At 34.4% G+C, this 22,011-nt stretch overlaps 1 protein-coding gene across 2 annotated transcripts in view; it reads left to right on the plus strand.

Annotated features, from left to right (window-relative positions):
- The window catches only part of PCMT1 (protein-L-isoaspartate (D-aspartate) O-methyltransferase), a 46,735-nt gene that overhangs the window by 6,432 nt on the left and 18,292 nt on the right, over window positions 1-22,011 (plus strand). For both annotated transcript variants that reach the window (XM_044671657.1, XM_044671656.1), the window contains exons 2-3: window positions 19,980-20,084; window positions 21,470-21,501. In XM_044671657.1, coding sequence (XP_044527592.1) covers window positions 19,980-20,084; window positions 21,470-21,501 — 137 coding nt within the window. The remainder of the gene's footprint in view (window positions 1-19,979; window positions 20,085-21,469; window positions 21,502-22,011) is intronic.

Here is a 22,011-nt window from a genome sequence, read left to right on the forward strand (position 1 = left end):
TATCAAGAAAGCTGGCCCCCCCTCCCCCCCAAGCTCTTGAAGACTGGCCCACTAGAAACAGGGAAAGCTCTAGATCGCTCAAAGAAGCCCCTGGTTAAAGTTCGGTTTTCAATGCGTAGTTGCAAATGTGACCTTGGTGTAAGTCACTTAATCTATAACTTTAGCCTCAGTTTCTTTATCTGTAAATGAAGGTAACAGGACTAATAATAATTTTGCCGCCCAAATCATTAGGCCATTTTAAGGGAAGCATGTTGCAAGATGGACAGTATTTTAGATGTGTAAACTATTACAATCTTGTGAAGTAGGTAATATTAAATGAGATTAAATTATGTGGAAGTATTTTGACAGGAGCAAAGTGTTGTCAGCTAGTAATAGTAATAGAGATTAATGCAAATTTTTTTTTGGAATTCTTTTAATGTATTTGATTGGATATGTACTAGTTCTAGTGGCTTCTTTGCTTGTAAAGTTTCTTCATTTATATGGGTTGTACAGGTGCTCAGATTTCTAGTTTTTCATGCCTCTGTGGTATTTACTAAGGATAATTTAAGTGCTTGTTTATATAGAAGCATGTATTTTTAAAATGTTATAAAAGAATTGTAATTAAGTAATAGTGTTCTACTGTTAGGTTATCTCTGTAGATACTTGGCTGTGGAAGAAATTTGTAATCAATCAGGCATTTCAGTCTCTTCTTTTAGGCCAAATTCAGGGTTAGCCAAGTAGATCTTCTTTCCATTTGTTTTATAATTACTTCCATGTATCTCCTATTACAGTTCTTAGTTAAAGTTTTTAAAAATGCTTTTCTATTTAGTGACTAGGTAATTTTTAACACAGAGAATATTGGCCAAATGTGTGTTATACTTCATTTTAAAATAAGTAATGTACTTCTTTAGGAGGAAATTGGGGAAGATAAATTGCTTTATCTTCTTTTGTAATACTTATGCAACTTTGTTTTATCCTCTTACTAGTGTAATATTTTAACTCATAAGGTCTATTTTTGAGAGATTGGAATGATTTGGGGATGAAAAAAAGAACTGTTAGAAAAAAGTGAAATTAGAACTTTATTGATTAAAAAAATAAGGCTTTGTTGTGGATTCCATTATAAACTTGTACTGAGAAATGTCTTAAATGTTTTTATTTTTGCCTTGTTGCAATATAAACAAATATAATTTATATATATATATTTATAGCTCCACAGCTATTATCTTTTTTGTTCATTTTAGTATTTGGTGTAAGTATATATAACCAGATTGAAGACTTTTGACTGTGATAGGGGTCTAGCAATTTGAAAAATTTGTAAATAGAATGATAATTAAGTTAGCATTCTTTTATGCAACTACTTTACAGGTAGGGTTAATTTAAGTCTGAAAACATTTATTAAGCACCAACTGCGCAAGGAACTGTTCATGTCAGAGTATTGCAACTTTAGTTACTAGGTAATCATACCATTGATTCTGTTCAACCAACTTGACATTTTACAATTAGTTTCTTGTGGAAAGTCTACATAGAAAGGCAGACCACAGTAATAAGAAAATAGCATGCACAGATAATGTGCTTATGGAACATGTTTTTTTTTTTTTCCAAGTAAAGTGAAACCTTTTTTAGTTTAGTAACCTAAGCTATTACATGTGAATGGAATAAACACTGGACTGGGAACCAGAAAACTAGTTGCTAGCAGTGACTCTTCCATGTAACAAGGTATGTGATATTATTTTAGGTCTTCAGTTTTCTCACTTACAAAATAGGGGAGATTTAAACCAGAGGATATCTGAGGTTTTTTTTTCCAGTTCTAAAAAGCCTTGGATTCTTTAATAATAAAGCCTCTTAAAGCATTGCCTTTCAAAGGAAGAGATTTAAGGGAAATTCATTGCTAACTATTGAAATATTTGTTGTCCTTCAGTCCTGTTAGGCTCTTCATGACTCTTTAGATCAGTGATGGACAACCTTTTGAGCTTGGTGTGTCAGAATTTGCCAAAAAACCGAGCATAACTTAGGTGGTGTGTCACTTTGAGAAAAAAAAACACATAATTTCGTGATATTTGTAGTTTAAATAACAAAAATGTATAATTGTAATATATAACTATTTAATAAACCAAAATAGGCAAATTAATATAGATAGAATTGTCATCTATAGTGCACAGAGTGTCTACACTACACTACAGCAAATGTTTCATCTTTGGCATGTGGCCTCATACTTCTCTGTATGTGGCTGCATGTGGCCACATGTCATCGAAAATGGCTACGCTTGTCAGTGCTGATGCGTGTCATAGGTTTGCCATCACCGCTCTAGATGATAGCACACGCATACTGTGCAGGGGTTTTCTTTGTAAAGATACTAGAGTGGTTTACCATTTGCTTCTCCAGTGGATTATGGCAAACAGAGGTCAAACAACTTTCCTTGAGTCACACAGCTTGTAAGGAGGCAGAAATTTTGAGGCAGGATTTGAATTCAAGTCTTCTTGACTCTAGGTCCAGTGCTCTCCACTGAACCCACCTAGCTGGCTGAAATATTAAATCAGGCTAAATGCTAATGCTTAAAATAAAAATGTCCATTATTACTTTGATTAAATATCAGTTTACTGTCCTTTAGCTGCTAGACCAGTCAGTCAGGCAGTGAACATTTATTAAGCACCTTTTATGTGCCAGACATTCTGCTAACCACTTGGATTACAGTAAAGAGGCAAAAGACTAAAGTAAGTCTGTAGTCAGAGAGGAAGAAGAAGACTGTTCCCAGCCTGAGGGATAGCAATAGAAAATGTCCTGAGTAGAGAGAAGGAATGTTTTGTTAATGGGGCAATAAGGAGGCCAGTGTCTCAGGATTGAAGAGTATGTGATGGGGGTCGGGGGAGTAAGACACTTAGGAAAACTTGAAAGGTAGGAAAGGGCTAAGGCTATGAAGAGCTTCTAATAGGAAACATACTTTTTTTTATTTTTATTTTTTGATCCTAGAAAGTAATAAGGAACCATTGGAATTTATTGAGTAAGATGGTTGACATGGTTGGTCCTATGCTTTAGGAAAATTACTTTGGTGGCTGAATGGAGGTGAGGTTGAAAGAGGGAAAGAGGGAAACCCACCAGCAGACCCGAGTATGAGATGATAAGGGATCCTGTACCAGTATGGTATCCAGGAGAAAAAGGGGCATATTTGAAGATACTGCAAAAGTGAGAGCAGTGGCCTAGGCAAAAAAGTTGAATGGAGGTAGTAGTGAGAGATAGTGAGGAATGGAGGATGACACCTAGGTTATCAGTCTGGACATCAATGGAGGAAAGTAGCAGTTAGGCTCAACATTTCATTACTTTTATTTTATGTGCTCAAGTGCTAATAACTAATGAGATAGTTTAATAAATACTTATCTAATAGATACTTATCTAGTAGCCAATAAAATCCCCCTTCCCATTTAATTTCTAATGAAACTTTAGAGGCATTAACCTGTAAATCAGATTTCACAGTGCTTTAATATTTAAGTTAGATACTTTTTTGGCAATTTAATATGAATTTCTAGATGTCAAATTGTGGTTAGTTTTTAGGTTTCATTAAAAAGAAAAATAAAACCTTATTCATCTTGTATTGGTGCCAAGGCAGAAGAGTGGTAAGGGCAAGGCACTGGAGGTTAAGTAACTTGTCCAGAGTCACATAGCTAGGGAGTGTCCAAGGGAGTGTCCAAGGTCTGATTGGAACCCAGGACCTTCCATTTCTAGGTCTGGCTCTTAATCCCCTAAACCACCTGACTGCTTCCCTTTTTATGCTTCATTAATTAAAATGATAAGATCCCTATTCTCAATGCTGGGTTTATTTGAAACAATATGGCTTATGGTGATAGCAAACCTATGACACACGTGTCAGCACTGACATGCGTAGTCATTTTCGATGACATGCAGCCACATGTGGCCACATACAGAGAAGTATGGGGCCACATGCCGAGGATGAAACATTTGCTCTAGTGTAGCGTAGACATACTGTGCACTATGGATGACAATTTTACCTATATTAATTTACCTATTTTGGTTTATTAAATACAGTTACATGTTACAATTATACATTTTTGTTATTTAAACTATAAATATCGTGAAATCATGGTTTTTTTTCTTGAAGTGACATACCACCTGAGTTATGCTTGTTTTTTTGGTGAATTTTGACATACCCAGCTCAAAAGATTGCCCATCACTGGCTTAGTGAATAGGAGTACTGGAGTTGGAGTTAAAAAAAACACCTAAGGTTTAAATTCCACCTCTAGTTGAATGATATTAGTCAAGTCTCTCTCTATTTCCTTCAATTCTTTAAAATTTCTTTTGAGAAGGGGTCCATAAACTTTACTAAATTGCCCAAAGGAAAGAGTCCCTGATGCAAAAAAAGAGCTCCTGTTCTGGAATGAAATAGAAACTTCTCTATTTTGCTTTTAATCTTTTTTTCACAATTTGCTCCCAGCCTACCTTTCCAAGCCTATTTCAGATTTCTGTCTCTTATACATTCAGTTACACCAGTGTGATATGTTTTAAAATAAAACTTTTGGGGAAAATTTACATAGAAATATAGAACCACAACAATAAAAATACTTTGCTTAAATGATTTGCTCATCAAATGTTGTTTAATTTCAAAGTTTGAACTTGTATAATTTAGACCATGTAAAAATTAGCTCATGTGTGCAGAACAGGTTTCCCTGATAATATAACACATTATCTCCTCTTAATTTGCTCCATTTCTGGAATGTATTTCCTGCTCTTCTGCACACAATAGAATATTTAACTTTCTTTAAAGAGCAGCACAAGTGCCATCTTCTGGAAGCCTATGCTAGGCCCTCCACCCTAACAGAAGTTAATTTATATATAAATATTTTTCTGTTTATTGTCCACCACTCCTATAATGTAGTCTCCTTGAAGGCAGTCTTTGTTTCTTTCTTTCTTTTTTTTTTTTTTTTTTTTGTCTGTTTTCTCTGGTGCTCAGCACAGTTCCTGGCAAATAGAATGTCCATACTGCCGTTGTTGAATGACAAGAAGAGGCATTACACAAGGACTCATCAAGGCTAAAAAAGCCTTTGTGGCAGGCTGGGACAGGGTGCCAGGTGAGACTCATAGTCCTGAGGCAGGAAGGAGGCAAATTGTTTTTTTTGTAGAGAAAAGAAAGCAGCTGCCCTGCTGGTGAAGCTGACAAGAGTTCAATCAGTCATCCAGCATTTATTAAGCATCTACTATGTGCCAAGTGCTAGCTAGAGACCAGCAGCCCCTAGCAATGATAATGTCTTTTCCTGAGTTCAGGATTTGAATATCAGCCAGTCAGAGGAAGGAGAGCTTCTCAGAGGAGAAAGTGGGCATCCATCACCAGGTTCTTAAGAAAGTTCATTTTATGTCCTAGCTGTTTAGGAAGTTGGAACCTCCCATCCATTTTTGCCATCTTGTCTGTCTCCTTGCCAACTCTATATTTCCTCTTCCTCTGTATGACATTTTATATACTGTCTTCATGCCATGGTATTCCATATACTTACTGTCTTCAGTATACTTACTGCTCTCCTTCCTTCCTACCTCCAAATCTGGAATAAATTCTTTATCTCTATTTTCTAGATACCTTTCCTTCAAAACTTAGCTCACGTGCCACTTGAGACTCCCTAGAACAAAGCTTTGTACATAGTTGTTTAATAATTTGCTCATTGAATTGTAGTAGTGATAGTAGACTTTTTAAAGACCCATTTTTAATAAAAATGTCCCTGTTTCCTCAATGCTCATAAGACAGCCTTCTGATTGCCTAATGTGATTTAGAAGGTTTTCAGCCAAAATACAAATAAGGGGTAAGTTGGCTTTATAAGAGAATCCATTTAACTAAGTAGACTTGTTTTTATCTTACTAGAGTAATTCATGAGGTTTGTTGTCTCTCAAGCCTATTTGTTGCTTTCTGGTACTAAGTTACTCTCTAAGGAAGGAGATACTTATTTTTTCATATTAATTTGAGATTGAGATTTTATTTTGGAGTCCAAGAAGTAGAAAGATATTACCCTAACTTTATAATAATTTTAATAATACCTATCATTTACATAATGTCCACTAAACTTTACAAATATTAGCTCATTTGATCCTCACAACAGTTTTGAGAGGTAGTTGTTTAAATTAGAGTGCATTGCCCAAGGCGTTGCACCTAGGAAGTGATGGGAGGCTGGTTTGAACTCAGGTCTTTCTGACTCCAACTCTAGCACTCTATTCATTGTGCTATCTAGCTGCCCAGTTTCTGGCCACATCACAATAGCTTATATTTACATAATATTTTAATGTTTAATGCACCTTATTTATATTCATATTTGATTATTCCAACAACTCTTGAATTGATAGTGCTAAAAAACCCCTTTGTTTTATAGATGAGGAAATTGAGGCTCAAGGATTTAATGACTTCCTTCATATCTTATCTGTTCATATCTGTATCTTAAATGATGCTTACTTGAGTTTTTTCCTTAATTTCCTTAAGTCATAAAAATCTTTTATTTAAAAATAACATGCATTCAAGCAACGGAACATTTAAATAAAAAAATAAACAATGGTGTAAATAAAATGCCTGCATTATATTGGCATGGAAAGAAGATCACTTGCTTGGAATTATGACATATAGTATATGATGTGGTATTATATGACAAGAATAAATAACTTAGTATCACCCTCTCATATCCTTTGTTAAAAAAAAAAACAACCTGTGATTAACCTCCAGAATGACTAAAGGGAGTGCTTTGGGTAGTTTATCTAGATTTTAGTGAAGCATTTGATGAAATCAATTATACTATTCTTGTGTACAAAATGAAGAGAGGCCAGATGATAATTAAGTAGAGTTAGGTGATTCAACATTGGTTGAATGACTGGAGCAACAGACATAAATGGTTCCATGTCAACTTGGATAAGTCTCTTGGAGTGCCTTAGGCAGTTCTCCTTTGTTCTGTGCTATTCAATATATTTTGTTATCATTTGCAAATGATGCAAAGTTGGGAATAACTAATAGCTCTGGGTAATAGAGTAAGGATCTAAAAATATCTTGATAGTCTAGAAAAGTGGGCTGAAATCTAGTAAGATGAAACCATTAATGATGACTTAAAACCATTCAGTTTGTTCTGAAAACCAGCTAACCATTTTTCACCTGGCCCATATTTAGTTATGTTTTAATAGGGATGAAAATAAGCTTTTTATATTATTATTCTATAAACTTGAATGTAAATATCTAAACTTTGGTATTGCTACATTTATAATAGTGCATAAGAGTTTACATACATAGCATTTTATGTATGTGGCTTATTTGCTGTAAGAAGCAGATTGGTCTCTAATCCTTATTTTATTTTTGAGACTGGATCTCCCTATTTCACCAAGGCTAGAAATTCATTCATGGATCTAATCTCTCTCTTCTGACTGGCATCAGTACTTTGACTTGCTCCCTTTCTGATCTGGGCTGGTTCACCTATCATTAGGCAATGTGGTGGTTTGAGAATACACTTTTTTTTTTTCAAACCCTTACCTTCTGTCTTGGAGTCAATACTGTGTATTGGCTCCAAGGCAGAAGAGCGGTAAGGGTAGGCAATGGGGGTCAAGTGACTTGCCCAGGGTCACACAGCTGGGAAGTGTGTCTGACACTGGATTTGAATCTAGTACCTCCCGTCTCAAGGCCTGGCTCTCATTCCACTGAGCTACCCAGCTGCCCCTTAGAATACACTTTTAATACCTGGCCAGCTTTGTCTCACTGCCACTCAGAACTCCTGAGTTCACTTGCCCTAACAGCTTTAGACTTTCCAGTAGCATGGACATGCTATTTTACTGGGCCACCATGCCCAGTTTATTCTTGTTTATTTTGTAGCAAGTGAGAAATGAGTCAAAAGAATAGTTCAAAAGGAAATTTGTATATCTGCTATTCAGTGGATACCTTAATTTTCCTCAGGTGGAGAAAATACTTTCTTTGTTCCATTATATATGTCTGTGTGGCTATCTCATGAGTACAGAAAACCTAAAGTTCTCACATGAATTATTTTCCTCCTTAATAAATTATGTCTCATCTTCTTTTTTACCAGTTTTCTGGCTGTCTGCCTGACCTATGCTCACAACCTTTGAGCTCAGCTTGACCCTTTTCCTCATAACCTATTTTTCCTTCATTCTTTGGCAATGTCTGCGCTATTTTATATAAAAGAGCAAGAATACTTTTTAAGTGTTAGGATCAAGTCTTGGTGTTACAGACAATATAAAAATTAGAGCAGTTGTTGATGAGTATTGTTAGATGGGAATTTTTTCAAGGGTTTGGGAGAATTCCCCAAAACAAATTACAGGATCTGGACTTAAAAAACAAACAAACAAAAAAAAAATTAACTCAGAATTCTCTTCCCAAAAAGGGCTTTTATTTTTCCCTTGTTGAATAAGATAAAGGAGTACAGTTGATAGGGCTCACCTTGGAACCAGAACACCTGAGTTTATTTAAGTCCTATCTCTGACATACTAACTATATGACCATAGGTAAATTATCTAGCTTGCTTGCTTCCCTAGAGAAATGTTTTAAGACTTTTAAAAATAGTTATCCATTTGCATTGATGAGGAAAATTTCCATACAGGGAATTCCTCACACTGATGAAATTTAGGTTTTGATTTTTAAAAATTGAATTTAAATGTTTGAGCACATGATTCAAGACTGTTTTTTTATAATACAAATTGGTACTGCAAATAATGGGTGCTTTTCCTTTTTTTGGGGAGTTTGGTATCATTGAGTCAAAAGATATGAAGTTTAGTGACTTTGGAGGGGCTTAGCTTCAAATTGCTCTACGGAATGGCTGGGTCCCTTCACATTTGCATTACCATTGCATTATTATACCTATTTTCCTTAAAACATCTACATTTGTTACTTTTCCTTTTTTGTCAGTCTAATGGGTATGAGGTGGAAGCTCAGTCTTTTGGTGTTCATTACTTGATTTTTCATCCATTTGAAAACTTGCCTGTTCATATCCCTCGAACCTCCTCATTATGATCTTGTTCTTGTATATTTAAATGTTTCCTATTTGTCTTGCTTGGAAAAGCCCTGCTGCTAAAAACTTTTCCCCAGTTACTATTCTTTTAGGGCTTCCCTTCCTCCTCCCAATTTTAGAAAGAAGGTGGTGAGGGAAGAAAGCAAGTGAGCAGCACTAATTTATAATTATCTCCTTCCATTCCACTGCTCCATTTCTCTTTATCCTATCTTGTCTCATTCCTTACCTTTTTTCCCTTTTGATCAATTGTGAAGTTGAAATTTGCTTTCATTGTTACTCTCCTCTCTTGTATAGCCCCTCTCTTTTAACCTCTCTATTTGTTTACTCATCTATTTTCCTGTAGATTTAAAAAAAAATTTTCCCCCAATTAAGAGAGATCTATTTTCTTTCCTCACTTCTTCCACCTTGGGGGGGAAGAAACTTGTCAGAAATGTACCCTGCATTAGCCATGTCCAAAAGTTTGTCTTACTCTAAGTCTTCTCTCTTGTCAGGAGATGGGTAGCATGTTTCTTCATTGGTCATCAGGAAACATGGTTGATTATTGTGTTCATCAGAGTTCTTAAATATTTCACCATTTGTTTTTATATAGATGCTGTTCTTTTAGAAATTGTTCTGATTTTGCTTGCTTTATTCTATATCAGTTCATTCAAATCCCCCCCAGTTTTTCCCTGTTTCTCCCTTTTATCATTTCTTATGGCCTGGCAGTGGTATTTCATTATATTTGTACACTCTGTTGAGTTTAATAAATTTCTACACCAAACTTTCTTTGTGCTCATAGCTGCACACAAAGGCCCTCCAAGTTTTCAGTTCTCTACCTGGCTCAGATTTGTCTTACCCTCTCTTCTTTTATCCATTTCTCCATGTTTCTGTATACTTTCCCCATGAATCCCTAGTCTGCAAGATAACAAGTTCTTTTTCCTTCTTATTTCAACTCTGGTAGATTCATTTTACCTTTTCTCTTCTATTAAAACCCTTGGGACAGAACCAATCCACCACCTAGACCTCTTTTTTCTTATTCAGTTCCCATAATGCCCTTTGAAGTCCTTGTTTCTGAAAGGATACTTGTTTCTTCCTCCGAATGTCATAATTGTATAACCCCAGGTATTCATATAAGTTTTCCTTTCTAGGTTACTACTCTTCTCTGGACTTTGCACAGGAATGCAATAAAACCATCCATTCCATTAAAGATTAATTTGGAATGTTAGCACTTCATTTTTGTATATTCCCTTCTTTTTTGCTCATTTACATTTTCTTTTGTAGCTTTATCTTGACTCTCATGTTTGCATTTCAACATTCTATCTCAGCCCTAACACTCATTAAATATCTATTAATAGTCCCTGATCTCCAGGAGGAGAGACATTGTACAAACTGGGTAAATTAGAAGAAATCAACAGAGGGAAAGCACTAGGATTAAAGGGGCTAGGGAAAAGGAATCCAGGAGGCAGGGATGAGGAGAAAAGGACAACATTCCAGGCATGAGGGACAGACAGTGCCTGGAGTTGGGAGATGGTCTTTTTATTTTTTAATTTTTATTTATTTATTTTAAACCTATACCTTTCATCTTGGAATCAGTACTGTGTATTGGTTTCAGGGCAGAAGAATGGTAAGGGCTAGGCAGTGGTGGTTAAGTGACCTGCCACAGGGTGACACAGCTAGGGAAGTGTCTGAGGCAAAATTTGAACCCAGGACCTCCCATCTCTGGGCCTGACTCTCAGTACACTGCTGCCCCTGAGATGGTCTTTTTATTGAGAATTTTAAAAAATCCTCTATTCCATTAAAGATCATTTTTTCCCTTTCTGAATTATACTCAACTTAGATCTTGATTGTAGTTCTTTGGACTTTGCATTTTTTTCTGATTGATTGTAAGTTCCTAGAGGACAGGGACTTTTTTTTTTTTGCCTCTTTTTGTATCTTCATAACTTAACACTGTGCCTAGCACATAGTCAGTGCTTAATAAAAGTTACTGAATTGGTTTTTTTTTTCACTTTTTATTCCATATTGGTCTTTGTTGTAAGAGCAAAGGGTCATACATAACCAAAACCCCAAAATAAAACCAAATATACATTGATGTGAAAGACTACTCCAGCAGTTCTTTTTCTGGAGGTGGATAGCATTCTCCTTCATATGTCTTTGAGGATTGATCCTAGATCATTGCATTGCTGAGAGTAGCTAAGTTTTCACAGATAATCATTGTCTAGTATTGCTGTTTTTGGGTACAGTGTTCTCACAGTTCTGCTTATTTCTCTTTTCATCAATTCCCACAGATCTTTCTAGCTTTTTCTGAAATCATCTTGCTCATTATATTATCATATAGCAAAATAATTTTCCATTGCCAATATGTACCACAAATTGTTCAGCCATTTCCCAATTGATGGACCTCCCCATAATTTCTAATTGTTTGCCACCACAAAAAGAGCAGCTATAAATATTTTTGTATAAGTAGTTCCTTTTCCCTTTTTTATGATTTCTTGGGGATAAAGACCTAGTAGTAGCTTTATTGGATCAAAGGATCACAGTTTTATAGCCCTTTGGACATAGTTCCAAATTGTCCACCAGAGTGGTTGGATCAATTCACAGCTCTACCAACAGAACAGTGCATTAGTGCCCCAATTTTGCCAGATTGTTCCTAACATTTACTACTTTCCATTTGAACTGCTTATGATATTTTTTCTTTGATCTGGAATTTCTGGATTTTGGCTTTGACACACCTAAGACTTTTCCTTCAGAGATTCTTTCAGTAAATGATCATTGGCTTCTTCCTAATTTCACTTTGCCCTCTACTTTTAATAAATCTGGGAAGTTCTCATTGATTTCTTGAAATAATAGTGTTCAGACTTTTTTTGGAGATCATAGTTTTCAGGAAACCCAATTTTGACTTCTTTTTCTAGGTTATTTGTTTTTAATAAATAACTATTGTGTTTTTTTAATCTTGTGATTTTATTCTAACTTTTTTTGTCTAGTTTTTGATTTCTTTTTGATCTGAACTTTAAGGAATCTTTTTCTTGGATAAAGTATAACAATTTCTATTCTAAGCTATTTTTCTACTCCAGTTCCACATCTGAGTTTTTATTCTGTCTTGCTCCTTTGAGTCTTTGTAGCTCTTTTGTTATTCTACCTCTAAATTTGATTTTTTTGCATTCTCTTAAATTGGATTTTTTGCATATCCTGAATGATAATTTGTGTCTTGTGTTTAGTCAGCTCTTTTGCTTTAGTGGTTGAATTATGAATTTTCAGTAGGAATTCATGCCCTGCTTTTGAATGGGGTAGTTAGACCCCAACCCAGATCACTATCTGGCACAGACCTCTATTTCCTAGTGCTTCTCTTTGCTAAGAGCTCTCAGGTTTTATGGTACTCCCCTCCTCATTTTTAGGTCCAAAGTACTGAATTATCAGTATCTTCTGGTCTTTCAGGAGCTGAAAAACTGCTGAGGTCCCTTGGCTTATACACAGCTGGACCCAGACTTGTTGCTGTTGCTCTTGCAGGCTTCTAAGGTCTGTCTGTGCAATGGGTTTCTAACCACCTTGGGGTTTTCTTGTGAGAATCCTCCATTCTTGCTGGCTCTGGTTGTTGGCTTTTCTGGCAGAATACCCCTTTCCTATTGCCCATACATTTTTGACTGACTTTTTATGAGATGAATGGAGACATTATGGTTTCTCATTGGATTTATTAGAAGTATGTAGAAACTACTGGACCTGTTCGCATATTTTCAAGTGTCCATTTTGGATAGAAGTCTTTAAAAAAAATTTTAAATAAGTTTTATAGATGTTTCTTCCTTTTGCGTTTGTCTCTGAGAGAAAGAGAAGTATGCTTCCATTGGTTGTCTGGGACCATTATTGGTGTTTCAGTTACTCAGAGTTTACCCTTTATAGTAATCTCTTTATTTTTGTTATTGTCTTTATATACATCATTTTTCTGGTTTTCCTTACACTCTGTATTAATTCATAAAAGTCTTATCATATTTGCCTCGAATTCCTTATATTGATTGTAACTTATTACACAGTAATACATTCCATTATAGGCACAATAACCCAATTGGTTTACCCTTAAGTGCCTGCTTTTTTTCCAGTTATTTGCTACCACAAAAATGCTGCTGTGAATATTTTGTATGTACTAAAATTTGTTTCTGTCTTTCATCTTCTTGTGGAATCATTAATGCCCAGTAGCAGAATTGCTGAATCAAAGTGTATGAAATTTAGTCGTGTTTTCTTGTGTAATTCCAAATTATTATCCAGCATTGTTCCATATCTATAATTCCATCAATAAATGTAATCATAAGCTTTCCTTCATGCAGCCATTTGTTTTCATATTTACCAATTTGGAGGGAGTGAATTGAAACCAAAGAAATTATAATTTTGCTTTCCTCTCAGTGATTTGAAGCAAACTTTCTTATTGCTATTTATAAATTGCAATGGTTTTGAAAACTATTCCTGTCTTTTGATTATTTATCAATGAGGAATGATTATTGGTATTATTTATTCATATCAATACATTTTTATCAGTTTCCTTTTTTATCTTTATACCTTTATATTAGATTTTTATCAATAATATTTGTTGTAAAGATTTTTTCATCGTTTGTCAATTTCTTCTATTTGCACTGAATTGCTTGTGTAAAAGCCTTTACAATTAAAAAATGTAATCAAACTGGTCTGTTTTTGCTTTATCTCTTTTTAAAAATTCCTTGTTTAATTAAGAATTCTCTTGAACCCTAGTTATGAGGGGGAGGTACTTCTGTTCTCCTTTAATTTTTTAATGAAAATGACCTTTTATGTTCAGATCTTGAATCTATTTGGGAAACTTATTGTAGTGTTGTATGATATAAGCTAAAGGCATTGCTGTAATTTCCTTCTTTAACTAATTTTTTTTCTTTATCTTCTACCTTTCTCAGAATATCTCTTCTCTCTCCCCTTCCCTGGGAGCCATTCCTTGTAACAAAGAGTAAAGAGGGTAGAAAAAGAGTTGGGCAAAACTGATCATTATATGAGAAAAGTCTTTCATTATATATATGCAGTGTTTGACACTCATAGTCCTATAGTTCTCTGTTACTGCAGAGGAGTAGAAATACCTTCTCATATTTCTTCTTTAGGACTATAATTATAGTTTTTTAAATTATAAAGCTATTTTATTTTACCAATTACATGTAGTAACAAATTTCCAAATAAGTTTTCCAAAGTTAGATGATACAAATTGTCCCTCTTCCTCCCATCCCTCTCTGCTCCTGGAGTTGGCAAGCAATTTGATCTGTCATACATGTATTTTATAGTTTTACAGAATTCATTTTGATTATTACATTTGTTACTAAATATTATTTTTCCTAGTTTACTTTGCATCAGTTCATATGTCTTACCATACTTCTTTGTTCTTCATTTATATTTCTTACAGCACAGTAATAATATTTGATTACTTTCAGACCCCAATTATTAAGTATATGGTGTAAGATGAAGGCATTACTGTAATATATTTCTTTTACAAAATATTTTTCTTTTTTCTTTATATATCATAAAGTATCATCATTAGTATAGGTGTAAAAGTCCTTAAATTAACTTGCCTATCACAGACATTTTGATAATATGGTGTTTTTTTGGGATGGGGTGGGGAACATCGAACTTTTTGGGGTAAATACTTGGTAGTAGTAGAATTTCTGGGTCGAAGACTCTGTGCATTTTGAATACTTTTTAAAAAACCCTTACCTTCTGTCTTAGAATCAATACAGGGTATTGGTTCCAAGACAGAAGAGAGTGGTAAGGGCTAGACAGTGAGGGGTAAGTGACTTGCCCAGGGTAACATAGCTAGGAAGTGTCTGAGGTCAGATTTGAACCTAGGACCTCCCATCTCTAGGCCTGGCTCTCAATCGCTGAGCTACCCAGTCGCCCCCTTGAGTACTTTCTTTATCCAAGTCCAAATTTCTTTCCAGAATGGTTAGAGCAGTTCACAGAGCTAAATCTTCTGTCAGTGCTCCTATCTTTCTCCCAACCACCTGATATCAACTATTCCTTTGTTCATCTTTGTCAATTTTCTGGTGTGAGGGTGAAACCTGAGAGTTGTTTTTATGTTACTTCTCCTATTTTAGAGATTTGTAGCATTTTTATATTCTATCATTCATTTTCTAAACCTAATATCTGTCAAATTTCAATTGCTAGTTTTTTTCCTAGCATTCTTGTCAATTAGCAAGATCTTCCTCTAGTACTATTTTACATACTTGACTTTATTAAAAAGAAAAAAACAACAAAAAAACCTGGGCTATTGCTTTTAATTTTGTGTCTGATTCTTGCTTAAGTCTATTCCCTTGATCTAGTTTTCAATTTTTTTTTTAAACCTTTACTTTCTGTAAAGGCTAGGCAATTGGGGTTAAATGATTTGCCCAGGATCACACACTAGGAAGTGTTTGAGGTCTGATTTGAATCCAGGATCTCCCATCTCCAGGCCTGGCTCTCTAGCCACTGAGTTATTTAGCTGCTCCTGGTTTACTATTTTTTAAACCAGTACTAAATAGTTTTAATGTGATTACTGTTTTAAAATATGGTTTGAGATAATGATATATGCCCTTTTTTACTTCTGCCTTTCCAAATTATTTCCCTTGAGCTTTTAGACTTTTTTTTGCTTTTTTTTAGTTACCCAAAATATCTCCTTGGTAATTTGTTATAGCATTAAATATGTTCAATATTTCATTATCATCATTTTTATTGCATGGACACGACTCAGCCACAAATATTTAACTCTTATTTCTGGTCTTTATTTGGTAAAGAATTCAAATTTTGTGCACTTCTTAGTAGTTATCTTCTCTTCCTACCAATTATTCATGTAATCTGTCTTACTTTCAGTTTGAATTTTTCTTCCAGCTAAGGAAAAAGTACCTCAGAACTGTTACTACATTCATTTTATTTCTTCTAGAGATGCAGATTGTAATCTATCCATTCCTGCTTTAACCTCTGAGACTTGTACATATCTTTACATCAGTTTATTATAGGAGTGCCTTTCAAGACATTAATTTCCTTATTAATTTTTATATCCAGTATAAGGTATCATTGGGATACTTTGGTGCTATATACCTGCCATCTTTCACCACATGACTAGGCTGTTTAATCTTTCTTGTGTTCATTTCCCTGATATTTTACTGCCTCAGAGTTCCTCATTGGTTATATATTATATCTTGCTCACACACACTGTCTTTTGCTCTTGATTTTCAGTTCTTCAGGGACTCTCAAACTCATCCATATCTTGGTTTTGTACAGCAACACCAGTGGAATGTTGGCATTAAAAAGATGGGGCTTTATTTTCAAGATATGCTTAGGGTCATTATTAGAGTTTTCCATTTTCTAAAGGCAATCTGATCTACTTTTGTCTCTGTTCAACTGCTAGCTTAAGTCACAATCTATTTATACTTCACCCTAGATACATATGGATGGGCAAGCTACATACGTTATCCATCCAAATACATGTTGTAATCTGGATAATAGACATTCTTCATCCACTTGATCTATTATATGTGGATGATCAGGCCAAATCTATCAGGATCCTTTTTTTTTTTTTAAATATTCAAAGCTATTTTCCCAATTACATATAATAACAATTTTCAACATGTTTTCCCAAATTATAAGATCCAAACCATCTCCCTCCCTCTTTTTCCTCCCCACTCCCACCTCCCCAGTTGGAGATGGTAAGCAATTTGATCTGGGCCATACATGTATTATCATGCAAAACCCACTTCTATATTGGTCATTGTTGTAAGAGCACACTTATACAAAACCAAAACCCCCAAATTAAACTGTAAATACATTGATGTGGAAGATTGTGTGCTTCTCTGGAGGTGAATAGCATTCCCTGTAGTAAGTCTTTCAGGATTGTCCCATATATAATTGCATTGTTATGAGTAGCCAAGTTTTCACAGTTGATCATTCCACAATATTGCTATTACTGAGTACAGTGTTCTCCCAGTTCTGTTTATTTTGTTCTGCATCAGTTCCTGTAGATCTTTCCAGTTTTTTCTGAAATCATCTTATCATTTCTTATAGCATAATAGTATTCCATCACCAACATATATCACAATCTGTTCAGCCATTGCCCAGTTGATGGACATCCCCTCAATTTCTAATTCTTTGCCTCCACAAGAAGAACTGCTATAAATATTTTTGTACAAGTGGGTTCTTTACCCTTTTTTATGATCTCTTTGGGATACAGACTCAGTAGTGGCATTACTGGACCAAGGATATGCATAATTTTATGACATTGGGCATAGTTCCAAATTACCCTCTAGAATGGTTGGATCAGTTCACAACTCCACCAGCAATGCATTAGTGGCTCCATTTTTGACACATCCCCTCCAACTTTTATTACTTTATTGTCATATTGGCCAATCTGATAGGTGTGAGTGAGGTGGTACTTCAGAGTAGTTTTCATTTTCCTTTTCCAGTCAAGAGTGATTTAGAACATTTTTTTTCATATGATTATTTATTGATAGCTCTGATTTCTTCATCTGAAAATTGTTTGTTCTTATCCTTTGACCATTTGTCAGTTGGAGAAGGGCTTGTATTCTTATAAATATGACTTAGTTCTTTAGATATGAGAAATTAGACCTTTATCAGAAATTTGTTTTAAAAATTCCCCCCAATTTGTTGTTTCCCTTCTAATTTTGGTTACATCAGTTTTATATGGAGAAAAGCTTTTAAATTTAATATAATAAAACTATGCATTTTATATTTTATAATGTTCTTTATCTCTTGTTTGGTCATAAATTCTTCTCTTCTTCATAGATCTGCCAGGTAAACAATTCTATGTTCCCTTAATTTACTTATGGTATCACTTTTTATATCTAAGTCATATATCCATTTTGACCGTATCTTGGTATTCTTCTCAAGAATTATTGTATATGCCAGTTCCCTTTTTGAATGTCATCAGTGCTCCTTTTTTGTCAAAAATATTAAAACAATTCTTAGTTTTCTACAGTAATGATCATTACCATTATCAAATATTTATTAAGCTCTTATTGTATTGTAATTCTAGAAGTGCAAAAGGGTCTAAAATATGGTTGCTTTACTCTTTACAGTTACTGGTCTCCCCTTCCTCACCTTTTTCTATCTTAGAATCAGTACTGTGTATTGGTTCTGAGACAGAAGATGGGTAAGGGTTAGGCAGTGGGGGTTAAATGACTTGCCCAGAGTCACACAGATAAGAAGTGTCTCAGGCCAGATTTGAACCCAGGACCTCTCATCTCTAGGCCTGTCTCTCAATTCACTGAGCCCCCCCCAACTGGCCCCCAGTATCTCTTAATTGCCAAAATTTAATTACTTTTTCATCAGCCCCAATCTTTCTTGACTTCTTTGTTACCTTTAACACTGTGCATTACCCTCTTGGATACTCTCTCCTATCCAGGTTTCAAAGGCTTCTTCCCTTGGTTGTCTTCTTGCCTTGCCTTACTGCTCCTTTTCAGTCTTTTTTGCTGGATGTTCCTCTAGTTCAAACTCACTTATGGTGAGTGTTCTCCAGGCCTCTCTACTGGACACTTCTTTTCCTTCTAAACCATCTAGTTTAGTATTCTCATCATCACACTTGGGTTCAGTTGCTGTCTCTGCTGATAATTCCCAGATCTATGTGTGCAGCCATATTTTTGCTATTGAACAACAATGTAATCTGCTTTTTGGATGTCCCCAACTAGTATCTTAACTTAGGCATCTTAAATGTCCAAAGCAGTTCTTCCTTCTAAATTCACCGTACTCTAACCATTTCCTTTTCCTTTCCTTTGAGAGCACCACTTTCTGGCCAGTTACTACCCAGGTTTGCAACCTCAGATGTTTTCCTTGACTCATCTCTTCCTCACCTCCTAAATTTCCTAATCTAGTCCCTTGCCAAATCGATTTTACCTCCCTAGCACAATTCTTGGTACATGATAAGCAATTAATAAATGTTTATTGACTGATCAGTATCATATTCATATGCCTTCCTTATATAACCTCTACCATATTAAGTCCTCAACACTTTTTTACAAAATCTGGATTATTGCAGTTTTAAGTAGTCTCGATTCTGGTCTTGCTCCTTTCCAGTCCTCTTCACAGGCCACCTTTACAAAATAGAGTTTTGACTCTGCCACTCTCCTACTCAAAAATCTTAAGTGACTCCTTTTTTCCCCATTATCTTTCTAGCATTATTATATATTAGTTCACTTCATGCTCTCTTATGCTACAGCCAAATTTAGACTATTTGTATGTTTTTTCAGACTTGTTTACTGTGCTTAGAACGCAGTCTCTCCTTACTTGTGCTTCTAATCTTGGTCTTTCTATGAGTCTTTGCTCAGGTATCACTTTCTATCTGAAGTCTTTCTTGATATTCTTCTGGTGTTAGTGCTATCTCCACATATTACTTTGTATACTCTAATCTGTGTTGAATTAAATGATTAAAAAAATAGATGAGCAAAATGTAGATCCTCATAAGATATTAAATGATTTTTCTCAAAAAAAGTAGATGAACAAAATTTATGTAGACCTTTTTATTATAAGATTGTAAGATAATTTTCTGTTGATTAGATTTTTACCTCTCTGCTTTGTTTTAAGAACAAACACATATTGATTTGTGGTGTTTTGCTCCTTAATTTTCATCCTGCTCCAGTGTAAAAATGAAACAGACCTCAAAGATAATCTAGTCTAGACTCCTCATTTTTATATGAAGAAATTGAAACAAGAGAGAAGAAAACAAATTTTCATCTCCTTTCTTTTGGCAGCAGATCCAGTAAGACTTCAGTCATCTACCATTTTAGTTACAAAGGACATATTTCTTGCACATTTTAAAGGAAATCAACTTAGTTAAATTTTAAATTATTTTTAAAGTTAGATATTTTATTAAGTATGCTATGGTTAGGTAACCTATTACTTTTTTCCATTATCATGATGAAAAAAATTTTTTTTAGCATATAGCACAAAACTTTAAAGCAAAATTTTGCTCTAAAACAGTGAAATTAATTTTACATTTTTCTTTGTGTCCCTAAATAAATTGTGCAAATTTCATTATATTTTTGCATTCATCTGTTTCAGAAAATGGAATAATCAAGTCAGAGAAAGTTTTCCAAGTAATGCTGGCCACAGATCGTGCTCACTATGCAAAATGTAATCCCTACATGGATTCTCCACAATCAATAGGTAAGATTTGGACTAACAGAAAATTTCATTCTTTAGTCATTCTTACATGATAGTTTTTCAGGTGAAAAGATTCTTTAAGGATTCTAATTTATCTCAGTGATGTCTTTGTAGTTTGAATTTTGTTCCTAATTAAGTCACATTAGCCAAACTATTTGAAATTTTTCTTTGCTTATAGTCTTAACAATTAACAAAAATCTGAAAATATTGGGATTTTACATGTGAAATGTTATGTACCTTTCCTTTGAATATTTACTAATGTAGGGTCAGTCATCACTTAAACTTCCTTTACATGGCACTATTTAATTTTTTTAAAGCAAATATTTAGAAGACTTAAGAATAAGAGTTCTTTTCTCATCTCTGCTTCATTTATTCTGAATTTTTTTGCTTGTGTTTGTTTTTAGAAAGTTCCTTACCTACCTCCTTCTCTGAAGCAGGTTTTTGCTGAACTGCTGAGCCTTGGCAGTGGGCGCCTTTGAGGCTTAGAAGTGCCTCAGGATTCTGGCCACCAACTGCCATGCTTTCTCCTTATGAAGCACTGTAACACCCAGCAAAGAAGATTCTGGGGAGCTTCTGAACCCCGAAGGCACCTGCTACCACAGCTCAGTGAAAACTGCTTCAGAGGAGGAAGCAGGTAAATAAGTTGTGGAGGAAACATCTGTGAGAGAATACAATCATGCTGAGGACAGGACCTGGAAGCTGATGAGACAGAGAACTAGACAGACCATACTTTGGCAAATTAAAATAGTACTGTAGCATTTAGAGGTATCATAACTTAAGCTGTTAAAATTTCTTTATTTCTAAAATTATATTTTCTTCTATAGGTGTACTTGACCTTAAAAATGGAAAATGAAATGATAACTTGATTTTGGAAATATTGTTCAGTAATCTATAGTCATTTAAATCAGTATTTATAACTTTGAGAGGAAAGTAAGTTAAAAGAGTAACATCTCTTTTTGATTGACAAAAACTGATGGAAGTCTTTAGAACAGTGAATTTGTTTTCATTTGTCATTTAGCTACCGTATGGTAGCTAATCGGTATGGATATCGTCTAATGTTAATTTCTGCAAAGTTGTGCTCTGGAAGCAAGCAGTACAGAATAAGTTATCATTTCTTTCTCAAAGACATAAATGAAAAATTAAATTGATTGGTGATTTGCAGAAACTAAAAGAATTCTCTGGACCAGCCATTATTTTATTTTTAAAAATTAAATTAATTTTTGTTCAATTAACAAAAATTTGTTTTCTTTCTCCTATCTTCCACTCTGAAAATAAAGCAGTGAACTCCTTTTAACAAAAATGGATAGTCAAGCAAAACAAATTCCTGCCTTAAGCTATTGTTTTTTATAATTGAACATACAAATAGTGGTTTTCTCCTTGTTTTATAGGTTTCCAAGCAACAATCAGTGCTCCACACATGGTAAGTTTAATTTTGATCATCTTTGCAACCAAGCCATTTTAAATTTTCTCAATTTTAGTGTTTCTGCTAAAAAAAAGATCTGAGAATAGCTTTTTATTTTAATTGTCATTTCATTATGTAAAAATTAGACTTCTAATTGTTATAACATTAATAGTATCATGTTATGATTTTAAAAAATAATAATTAGAATTTTTGGTCTTAGTTTTCATCCTTAGAGATAGTATTTTTGTATGTTTATATTTATTTACTTTATATTTTGCTGTTATAATAGATTAACATTGCACTGAGATTTCTGGTAAAATCTTGTATTTGGATTTTTACTTCTTGTTTCCCTCATTACAATATAGGCTCTTTTTGAATAGACTTCTGTTTTTTGTGCTTCTATCTCCAGCACCTAGCACAGTGCCTGGCACCTAGTAGGCATTTAATAAATATGTTCATTGATTTGAAGTTATCTACAGGAAAGGGTATGGTAATTAGATAATTTGAAAAAATTGATATCTGCTTAAT

This window comes from Gracilinanus agilis, chromosome 4 (assembly GCF_016433145.1).
Source record: "Gracilinanus agilis isolate LMUSP501 chromosome 4, AgileGrace, whole genome shotgun sequence".
In the NCBI taxonomy this organism is placed as follows: Eukaryota; Metazoa; Chordata; class Mammalia; order Didelphimorphia; family Didelphidae; genus Gracilinanus; species Gracilinanus agilis.